The sequence below is a fragment of the Quercus suber genome, unplaced genomic scaffold (genome assembly GCF_002906115.3).
Source record: "Quercus suber isolate HL8 unplaced genomic scaffold, Cork oak 2.0 scaffold_344, whole genome shotgun sequence".
NCBI classification, from domain to species: Eukaryota; Viridiplantae; Streptophyta; class Magnoliopsida; order Fagales; family Fagaceae; genus Quercus; species Quercus suber.
The window spans coordinates 1-12,142 of record NW_027069796.1 but is presented as its reverse complement, the minus strand read 5'-3'; the positions used below and the strand labels follow the sequence as shown (position 1 = coordinate 12,142).

Genomic DNA, 12,142 nt, shown 5'->3' with positions numbered 1-12,142 from the left:
ATTTTTTTTTTTTTTTTTTTTTTGCGGTGGTGTGGATGGTGGATTTTCTGGGGGTTTTGTGTTGTGTGGTGGTGGGTTTTGTGTGGATAGTGGTGGTGGATTTTCTATGAGTACTGATATATGGGTGGTGGTGGATTTTGTGATATAAAATTTATTTAAAAGCTGAGAAAATGGCTGAAAAAATATGAAAAATTGATAAAAAAATAGTATTTTCAGAATATTATCAAACACCAAAATTAATTTTTCATAAAACGAATTTCAAAACAGCTAAACAATATGAATATATATTTTTTTTAAAAATAACATTTTTAAAAAATATTTTACATGAACAAAATACAGGCAAATGGCTCCTGAGAAGATAAAGTGAGCCAGGTGACAGTCTGTGAGCTTCAGACTCTACATTTAAGGCTCTCTTTTCTAGAGCCTTAGTCCCTCAAGCTATAAAGGCGGCGTTTGCAAGCCTTTGAATTGAATTTTGTTCATATTCACCAAAGGCAAGTGACTAGCAGTAATTACTAGCTACTCTTCCACTAATAATCCTTTTGAACTCTGATGATCCACAACATTCTTTTCAAATCTAATTTTCTCCTCCCGGTGAAATAAGGGTACCTAATCAGTAATACCTGTCATTTTCATGTTCACATTTAAGTAGTTGTTGAATGCAATAAATACATATAACTGTCTCTCATTTTCTATCTCTCAACCCCTTTTTCTGTCCGTAGTTTATATTTTTTTTGCCTTGTACTGATTTCTAAGCACCAAGCATTTAATAATCTTCACCAACCAATCCTGCTCTGGTTGCAAAACCTTTCATGGTGCTTTAAATAAACCCACCTGCAATTTCATGCTCTTCCCATTTTCATACCATATATATCTTCCAACCTTAGTTCATGTATGGCACGCGCATATCCTTCCCATTTTCTCTTCCTAGCCCAAACTCCAAATGGCTTCTCTTCTGTCTTTATCTTTTTCCTCTTCTTCATTTTTCTCATCCTACCATCTCTTTTTCACATTCCTAGCTTTCTTCCTTTCGGCCTTAATTTTCTTCCTCACACATAAAACCAAAACCAAGAAACTCAACCTCCCTCCAGGTCCACCCGGTTGGCCTATTGTTGGGAACCTTTTCCAAGTAGCAAACTCGGGGAAACCGTTCTTCGAGTATGCTGATGGGCTTCGATCAAAGTATGGTCCAATCTTTACCTTAAGAATGGGGACCAGAACTATGATCATTCTAAGCGATGCAAAACTAGTCCACGAAGCCTTAGTCGAAAAGGGTCAGCTATTTGCTACTCGACCTCGAGAAAATCCAACAAGGAACATATTTAGCTGCAACAAATTCACTGTCAACGCCGCGCTTTATGGGCCTGTTTGGCGTTCATTGAGACGCAACATGGTCCAAAACATGCTTAGCTCGAGCAGGCTCAAGGAGTTTCGCCAAGTGAGGGACACAGCTATGGAGAAACTCATCAATAGGCTTCGAACTGAGGCTAAGTCCAATGATGGTGTTGTTTGGGTCTTGAAAAACGCTCGCTTTGCTGTGTTTTGTATCCTCTTATCGATGTGTTTTGGGTTCGAAATGGACGAAGAGACGAACGAAAAATTTGATCAGGTGATGAAAAGTGTTTTGATGACACTCGACCCGAGAATAGATGATTATCTCCCAATTTTGAGCCCCTTTTTCTCAAAGCAAAGGAAGAGTGCCTTGGAGGTTCGAAAACAGCAAATCGATTTCATGGTCCCGCACATTGAGAAGCGTAGGAAGGCACTCAAAAACCCCGGATCTGATAAAACGGCAACGTCTTTTTCATACCTCGACACCCTCTTTGACCTCAAGATCGAGAATCGTAATTCATCACCGACAAATCCTGAACTAGTCACACTTTGTTCCGAGTTCATCAATGGTGGAACCGACACTACAGGTACTCATAAATTATTCAATTGTTCATAATACTTAAAATAGAAATGTTAACGAACGTGCAAGTGTATTTTTTTTAGTTAATTAATAATTTCTACACTACTTTTAAATTGTGAGTCTAGACTATAATAAATTGTCATTTCTCATGATTTTGACACGTCTAGTGTACTGGGGCATAATTTATGCATGTTAATCGTGTGAGGTCTCATGATTGGGTTTAATGCTCGTATTACGATCTTGAGTAGTATACTGGAGCAACTAACCAAGTCTAGCCCTAATAAATGGGTTTTACGGAGTTGAATTTTTAGGTTATGTTTTGTAATAGTTTTTATTTTTTATTTTTAAAAATTTATTTTTGGGAATATAAAGAAAAAATGATTTTTTTTTTGTATTTTTGAAATAAAAAATATGTTTGGTTAGTTGAAATTAAAAAGATAATTTTTTGAAGGAAAAATAGTAAATATTAAAATATGTTATTATTAGGATTTGAACTCTAATACTAACTCATTAAATGAGATAAATTCATTAAATTAAATATTTATTTTTATTGATTTTTGAAAATTAAAAAATGAAAACAGCCTTTTATACGTTTTTAGTTTCTTTCACAAAATGAGTTTTGAGGACAGTTTTTGTTTTTTGTCAATTTTGAGTTACTAAACAAGTATTTTAGTTTCAAAAATAGAAAATTATTTTTAAAAACAGAAAATAAAGAAAAAAATAATTACGAAACGTATTCTTGGTGCGGTGGTCAGCGCACAAATATAAATGCTTGTGGGGTATAGGAGTAAGAGTTAGGGTTTAAGTCTCCAAGAGAGAGCTTCACTCATATACATATATATTTAAGTTAGAGTAAAAATTCTATTGTATAAAAAAATTGGATGTAAAACAAAGATAAATAATTATAGAATATCTCAAAAGCTTAAATGATTTGGAAATTCAGAATTTAATGATTTTATCATAATTCTAACAGGTACGGCAATCGAATGGGGTATAGCACAGCTCATAGCCAATCCACATGTTCAAGACAAGCTGTACGAAGAGATTAAAGTTTCAGTTGGTGATCGAAAAGTGGACGAGAAAGATGTGGAGAACATGCCGTATTTACACGCAGTGGTAAAAGAACTGCTACGAAAGCACCCACCTACCTATTTTTCACTGACACATGCAGTGACAGAGCCAACAACGTTGGCAGGGTATGATGTACCAACTGATGTAAACGTCGAGATTTACTTGCCTGGTATTAGTGAGGACCCGAAACTGTGGTCCAACCCATCAAAGTTCGACCCGGATCGATTCGTTTCGGGGAAGGAGGACGCGGATATGACTGGAGTAACCGGGGTGAAGATGATGCCATTTGGGGTTGGAAGGAGAATATGTCCTGGTTTGAGCATGGCCACTGTGCATATTCATCTTATGCTAGCAAGAATGGTGCAAGAATTTGAGTGGAGTGCTTACCCGCCTGGTAATGAATTGGATTTTGCTGGGAAGTTGGAGTTCACTGTGGTGATGAAGAATCCCCTTAGAGCTGTGATCAAGAGCAGGGTTTAAGGATGGTTTTATAATAATGTTTACAAATAATATAGATCTTATATACTGGATGTTATATTATATGATATTCCGGGTACCCATACTTTTCTTTTTCTTTTTTTGGTTTTTTGGTTTTTGGGTTTTCTGTTTTTGTTTTTTGCAATTTGGTAATGAAACATGAAAGATGTGATCCTGTTTCCTCTACTATAGGTTTGGTGTTTGTTGGTCATATTCTTATTGCTAATTCATGTATTATTTTTTCAAGAAGTGTCATTAAATTTGACCTTTATTGAAAACCATTTTATACGAAAATAGAAAATTAAATAAGAGACAAGAACAGAAAAGAAAGCCAACTATAGATTTGTGGCCATAACTATTTTCAACTTTAGCGGAATGCGCAATGTCGCACTAATGTTTTCAGTCACTAACTCTGTTTGTTGAGTGAGTTTAAACTCACATTTTCATATTTTAAACAACATTATATACATTTTCACATACTTTTTTACTCATATATATTTCAAAAAATTACAAAAATCCTATTTCAAAGTACTCTACCAAACTACTCTGGTTTCGAGAGGTTGAAAAACAAAATAAGTCATGGTTTGCCCCCCCTTGCCATTCTAGTACAATTTTTAAGGTGTAGACCCTGATCATAAAAACTTAGTCCTTTTAATGCAGAATTAATACTGTCATGCTGAGTTTTCTGCTTAATGGCTATTTCTCGAGTACGTATTCCCCAAGAGAAAAGTTATAACAAAGAAGTGGAGATTTGAGCCCTAGAATTATTCTTTTTGGATAGTTGAAATAATATGTTGTGATTGATTAAAATATAATTGGTCCCAATGAGATGATGTTATTCCATAAAGTCTTCAAACGTGCCATTAGATTTTATAAGAGTTATTCTAAAAGCGTAAACAATTTTACATCCATTTTTATAACTATTTTATGTGAAAGATTGTAATTAATTGGTTGTCAACTTTTACGTAAATCTCCAATTTTTTTTCCACCATTCCCAATTAACCACATTAAATAGTTGTAAAAATAGGTGTGCAATTAATGGTAGTCATAGATTATTATTTTTTTTTATTTTATAATAAAGGAGTTCTTGAAGTCACAAATTCAAAATTTTCATATATCATTTTTCCTGTTTGTGGAAAAATAGATCTCAATAGTTGTGATTTGACAAAAGGAAAGAAAAGAACCTACACATTGAAATTTGAAAGAAAAAATCTCTTTCTTATTTGAATGATAACGATTGCGTATGTCACACTTAATAGTGATCTACTTAAAATAAGAATTTTGCTAAGAAATGCCCAAAGAAAAATGGTTAAGATGCCTTAAATGTTTTATTAAATAATATATATTTTTAATGTTTTTCAAAAAATAAAGTTAATTTGTACACATATATCCAAAAAAAAAAAAAAAAAACACACACACACATATAACTCTAATGAATTTATAGTTAAGTCAATAAATTATTAACATGTGTATTTTTTTTAATGTATGTTATAGCTCGTAATTAAGTATTTATTAATCTTTTAACTTATACCATCAGAGAACTCGTTGTTGGAACCATTAAAAGAAAGCATGTCTTTGGACAAAAGTATTTAATGGTGAGATACAAAATTTTGGTTAACTATTAACTAGGCGCACTAAATTAGACTAACCAAGCACAAAGCATTTTCCATTTTCCCTTTCTTTTGTTTCTCTCAGCCAAGGCTAACTGAGTCACGCACTTTCTCAGAGAGTTTTAAGTCACTGTATTCATTTATTTATTTTTGGTGAGAGTTAAGTCACTATCAGTATCAATACTCAAGGCTGGTCTTGAACTCTTGATTGAGAAATAGGACAAAAAATTCAAGCCTGGTACTGCATGCGGGACCACCCATTTGCACTGTCAAGACATTATGAGCGCTCAAACTTAGTTAGCAAATAACTAAGTTTTATGAGTGGCTTGTAGCTTGGTGAGCGATTGCTTGGCTTGAAAGTAGAGTCGTATTTCGTAGGTATCAGGATAATTTTCATTAGAAATGAATTTTTTTAGTTAAAATTAAATATTATAAATATTTTTTAAAATTTTAAATAACATGACATTCTATACATTATCAGAGGTTGAAATAAAAAATCTTAACGTTACAATGTAATTCTTCAATTCTGTAAAACAAAGAAGATACTGATATGCTTGCTAGATGCAATATATACCCGTCACAAAATGAACACGAACATTAGTTTGAGAAGTTCCTCAATTAGTATGTCATGTACACTACATCAATTATACTATCTTGTGAGGTTGATGGCTTTTTTCCCTAGTTAGAGTTTAGGGTAAGGATGTAAATGCTTGATTGGTGGGGTGGCCTACACAATAATGTGTTAGGACATATGTGATTTAATGTTAGAAACATATGTCAATTTAGAATTGGCTAATTTTTTAACAAAATTACTTTACTTGTAATTGGATAAATCTAGGATATTTTAATACTTTAATTAAGGAACAAAGTTTCAAGTTCAAGTGCTAAAGTCATGCAAGTTTGTCCAAGAAACAAGTGAAGAAGCGCTGGAATCTATCGAGGTTTAAAAAGTTGTTAAAGCCTAGAGCTTGACAACTAGCTTGATAGATACTCTATCTGTCAAGGTTTATGAAAAACAGATTTTCAGTTCTGTTTTGCATTCAAACCTTGTGTATATGTTTGAGCTTTCTTTTCTCACAACTCTAAACATATATAAGGATTTTTTTAAGGGCTGTCAAAGGTTGCACAAGTGTGAAGCAAAGTTGTGTGCATGCAAATTGTGACTGAAGTCAGATTTTGCCCTAGTTCATCTTTCTCTTTAAGAAGCTGTTGTATTTGTACACCTTAAAATTTTGTGACCAAGGAGTTTCGTGATTTTTATCTTGTGATGAACTTAAGAACTTTGCAGTAAACATCTTTCTCAAGTTGGTGATTAAGTGCGTACTGGGATCCGCGCATCTATTGGTTAGTCACGTACTGGAAGCCGCGCATTGAAAAAAAGAAATTGTTACTACTAAACAAGTCAAATTGGATATTGGAGTAAAGATTCAATTGTAGGTTGGTATAAGGTACTGGAATTCCTTTACTTGTAATTGCTTATTTTAATAATAGTAGATTTTCGGGAGTGGTGAATTTAAAATCACCCGATGAGGTTTTTGCCGTGTAGGTTTTTCCCATTCATAAACAAATCACCGTGTCAATTTAATTTCCGCTGCACTTTAGTTAATTGGTGATTTATTTGTGCTACCACGCGTTTTGCATGTTAATTGAATTAATTAATTAGCTTGACTAAATCAATTGGTTAATTTATCATAAGGGGTTAATGCATTCTTGGCCTATCATAATATAATGTCTATTCAATTATAATCCAATAAAATGAGTGAAGAAAAATTTCGGATACCATTCTAAGAACGTACTTCAATTATGAACCCGATTGTATATCACCATTAATAAACACCAGAATAAGCAATATTTGCTGTTTGATTTAATTTAGACCTTTACTGGATTCAAAGTTTGGCTCTTAAACTCAAACCTTTCTCCACCCTAATCTTGAGTTAGTAGCATACTCGCATGTGTCTAGGGTGGGGCTCATAATGGGTGTAAGCTATGCATGCACAACCAAAAATGCTGTCGTGGGTTGTGGTGCTTAATAGCTTGTCCCTTGTTTGAGTGTGGCTAGAGGAGATATTACACCCAGTTCTGACAGAGCCTTCAAATCTCGTACTTCTACTGCTAAGGGCGGTCTTAGTAGGTATATGCCTCTGTGTACTACAGAACCTAGCGCATTCATGGAAGGTCTTTAAAAGGTTCAACCTTTTTTTTTTTTTTGAGGAGCAAAAGGTTCAACTTTTTGAAACTCCGGGCAAGATGAGAGTACAGATTTAGACTTTTAGAGGACCATTTGATAGTGATACTCTTTTATTGGAAGAAATCTTAAGACTCTTTATTTTGTGTCGGCAATGTGATGTCAGTGTGCAAGTCTTTGACGTCAGTTAACAAATTTGTGTTATTATGATATCAGTCTTTGTGGTTTACAAGTCTCTCTCTTTATGGCAGCAAGGACTTGATGGCAGTGTGCAAGGGATGAAATGGGTAAATAGCCATAAAATCCAAACTATGTAGTTAGTTGTCAATAGTTTTAAACTATATTTTTTACTAGCATCTCGAGTTTAAGATGCTTGATTTAGGGGTATAAATCGAGTGATTGACGGTCGATTTTCATATTTTCATCGGGTCTGAGTTGGCATTTTTTCATGTAGCGTCCACATGGAAATCGAGTATTTGATACTCGATTTATAATCCCATATATATATATATATATATAAAACAAACAGCTCCAGCGAAAAAGAAACAAAAAAGAAAGAGAGAAAAAAAAAAAAAAAAAAGCTGAAGAAGAAGGAAAGAGCCACAGCCGCGCGGCGGCTAGGTCGTGCGACCCAGGCCTCGCGAGCCCAGGTCGTGCGGTGGCTGGCCTCGCAAGCCCAGGGCGCGAAGGCCGCCTGTTTTTTGGTTTGTTTGTTTGTTTGTTTGTTTTTTTTTTTTTTTTTTTTTTGTCTTCTTCTTTGATGAACTGAGCTTGATCTCTGGATTCTCTCTCTCTCTCTCTTATCTGCTTGTATTTTTTTTTTTTTTTTGGAATTTTGGCTTGTACATGAGAGACTTGGAGACTTGAAATTTTTTCAAATATTTTTGGTTTTGTAAATCGAGTCTCTAAGACTCGATTTCCAAGTGGTCTCCACGTGGAAAAAGATGCCATATCAAACCATGAAAATCGAGTTTTTGAGACTCGATTTATAGGCCAAAATCGAGCATCTTAAACTCGAGATGCTAGTAAATAATATAGTTTGAAAACTGAAACTATTAACTAGATAGTTAGAAAAAAAAAATTAGTTAACTATTTTCCCCATGTGCAAGTCTTGAGGCCTTGTTAACTGACATCAAAGACTTGCACACTGACATCAAAGACTTGCCAGTGAAGAGGCAGTGTGCAAGTCTTTCAACACATGCCTTTTCCAAGTTAACCCAAATTTGATGTCGAAGTGCAATATAGAATTGCAAAGTGTAAGATGGATCATAGTTTAGGGTGCAAAACGGGTATTCGAAAAGTTTAGAGTGCAAAGTGTAATCGTAGACATAGTTTAGGATGGTAAAGTGTAATTTTCCTTAAAATATTTTGTCTATTTTAGCATAAGAGCCTATTTTTTCAATTTTATACAACTACTTTTCAAAAACACTCATATCAAATTATTTATTTTATAATTTACACCACATTTAATTAAAATATTTTTTATCAATTTTTTATATTACTCTCTCAAACCATCTCTTTCTCTCTCTTTATATATGCTTATGAGTAAAAACTTATTTAAAAAATTGATTTCCCTGTGAATAGTAACTGTGTATATTTAGATAGTTATTGTATCTATAACGCAAATATACATATTTATAGATTAACTGATGCGAGTAATTTTGGGCTTAAATGTGTAAATTTAACACATTTTTTTTATTATACACAAACTGATATAAGTGTCTTAGGATACAAATTTTAATGAGGACAAGGGTTCCTGTGCCAACATTTGGGGTTGGAAGGTTGGATTAGGTTCGTTTGAAGGGAGTATGCAAATGGAATGGAAGAAGAAGCTGATGATATTTCTTGGAAAGAAATGGTGGATTATTTGGTAGGTGAGGAACATTCTAACCCTTAATAATTGGAAGCCTTCATCACCTATCTTCAAACTCACCATTTCTCTGCTGCTGTTAAGCACTTAAGCTAGCTAATGGCCAATCATCTCCTTTAGCCCCATATTTCCTTGGCACCTGGTACGTACCACCATTTGGATTGCTTTTAGGACAACCTCAAATGTTCCTGGGTAAATTTTCAGATTGAGACTTTCAATCCTGTAGCCTTTCTACAAATTTGGCTTTGGGAGCAATTCAATCATTATGCTCTCTCTCCTAGAGCTTGACTCTTCTAAAGTCATGGTCCCAAACGAAGTAGGAATCCTTGCGTTTGGCATTGGAACAAAGATTCTTTAGTGAAAACTTTTGGACGATCCTAATGACTTTATTACTCGGCCACATTTGCCTTTGAAGAACATGATGCCACGAAGCCCTTTTGCGGCCTTAAAAACTACCAAGGTCCCTTTAATTTGTAGTTTATTTCTTGAAAAAGAAGCACAATTTTTCTGAGATAATATGTTGAAATTTTTGTAGGATAATTCGCTTTGACACAGTAAAAGTGCAACTTAGATTTTCTTTTGAACGCATAATTCGCTACAAATTGCATGTTATTTTAAATTGAAGAATTATCTAATTTTATTAGAGTTTGTTTTATTATTTATAATTGGTCCAGTTTCTATTAAAATATTCTACATATATTATATAAATGATACTATTAATCTCATCAAAGTATGCATGTGATTTTCTAAAGAATATCAATTTAATATTTGAATCCTTTCTTTGGCATGCATGTTTTTTTTTTTTTTTTTCCTACCAAATATCCCTGTCACGGTCCATATAATTAAAATTATAATGCCTGGCTTCAAATTTATTGTGTTCCATGCTACCACGTGCATCATAAGATTGTGCCATGTAACAACAACTGTCTAATTGCTTACTGAAGATATTTATCCTCTGCATATAGCAATAACATAATTCTCACACCCCCCCCCCCCCACACACACACACACACACACACACACACACACACACACACAGATATATATATATATATATATAGGTAATTCTATTGTACTCCCTCTTTTTTTAGGGGGTACGATAGATTGCACCAAATCTATAACATATATTGCACCAAGTTTTATCAATCTATACGAATATTGGTTGAGTATCTTCCTTCTGCTCTCTTCTTCTCTTCTTTTATTTATTTATTTTTTAAATGGATCTAATTTATTCTTTGCCCCCTCTTTCTTTGTGCAGCTACGGTCCATCTTAGAACACTTTAGCCTCAAATTTTGCAAGAATTCCAACCCTCAAATCTTTTGGAGGTACATTCTTGTACAAAACTTTTCTTACTTGTGAATTTCTCTTCCTACATGTCTATTTTTGTTTTGTATTGTTCCACCTCCATTTAGAATAGGTAATATGATGACTTAGTGGCACAACAAAGAACTTGCAAGAGTTTATTTTGTTCCTCAAGCCAAGTAGCTACCAAGACAATGATCTCGAAGACAATCTTGAAGGTGAAGTCTATCTTGGATACGAAAACTTCCTTGAAGACGAAGACTATCTTAAGGATGAAGACAATCTTGAATACAAAGTCTATCTTGGATACGAAGACATCGTTGAAGATGAAGGCTATCTTGAAGACGAAGATTGCCTTGAATATGAAGAAGACCTTGGAGACGAAGATTGCCTTGAAGACACCTTGAAGACGAAGACAATCTTGAAAATGAAGACAATATTGAAGAAGAAGATTATCTTGAAGATGAAGATTGTTTTTTAGAAGATCTTGAAGATGAAGACAATCTTGAGGATGAAGACTATCTTGAAGACAAAGATTATCTTGAAGACGAAGATTGCCTTGAAGATGAAAATGATCTATACAAGACCTTGAATACGAAGACAATCTTGAAGATGAAGACATCCTTGAAGATGAAGACTATCTTGAAGACGAAGATAACCCATGCAAGGATGCACATTGACATCTTTGCAATGGAGCAACTGTCGATGCAACAATCTAAAGCTACAATGAAGCAGCATTGGCATCGACTGAAGAAAATAAATCATCACTTCTCTCATTCTTTTTTTTTTTTTTTTGCTTGCTTTAATATGTAACTTACACTCTCCCCTATTTTTGTCTTTTAAATGTTTGCTTCTTGCTATGATACTTTTTAGAGATATAAAATGATAAGTACCAGACTTTAGAGATGTGGGGTGACACCACCCAAAGTTTAAAGATGTGAGAAGATGACACAAAAACTTTGAGGATTTGAGGTGATCCAACTTAGAAGAGAGGCAATTCAGTCCAAACTTTAGAGATGCAAGGAGATGCCACCAAGTCTTTGAAGATGCAAGGAGATACCACCAAGTCTTTGAAGATGAAAGGCAACACTATGCTTTAGATATGTAAGGCAACCTAACTTATAAGAAATGCAATGAAATTCAAAAGAGAGGTGATGCAACTCTAACTTTGACAATGCAATGTGACATGACTTTAAAGGGATACAATCCAAACTTCAAAAATGCAAGGAGATACCATTAAGTCTTTGAAGATGCAAGGAAATACATAACACTAAGACTTTAAATGTGAAAGATAGAACTACTTAGACTTTAAAGATGATAGAGAAAGCACATTTTAGAGATAAGTGACATTCTCACAATGATGTTTGCTTTCATGATGACTTTGCATTCCTTTTGGTAGCAATTTCTTATGGTGATTTTTGCCTTCATACAGTAGCATTGTCTTTTTGTAGAAACTTTCTCATAGTGATGTTCGCCCAAAACTATGATTGCATTTAGTGTGACATACCAAGTTGCCTGTGTAGCACTTGAGAGAGATTGAGTAATCATGTGGTTCAAGAAAGTTTTTTTTTTTGTACATGTGATTGAACTTAGCATAGAATACCAAGCTGCCTATGTACTCTTTGAGGGGGATCAAGTCATTATATAGTTCAAAGGGTTTTTTTTTTTTTTTTTTTTTTTTTTTTTTTTTTTTTTTTTTTTTTTTTTTTTTTTT

At 33.9% G+C, this 12,142-nt stretch overlaps 1 protein-coding gene across 1 annotated transcript; it reads left to right on the top strand.

The window, feature by feature from the left end:
* The first annotated feature begins 868 nt into the window (after positions 1-868).
* Positions 869-3,709, top strand: LOC111983145 (cytochrome P450 77A3). The gene is made up of 2 exons (XM_024014809.2): positions 869-1,919; positions 2,886-3,709. The coding sequence occupies exons 1-2, from the start codon at positions 944-946 to the stop codon at positions 3,461-3,463; spliced, it is 1,554 nt and encodes a 517-aa protein (XP_023870577.2). The 5' UTR covers positions 869-943; the 3' UTR covers positions 3,464-3,709.
* Positions 3,710-12,142: the final 8,433 nt, after the last annotated feature.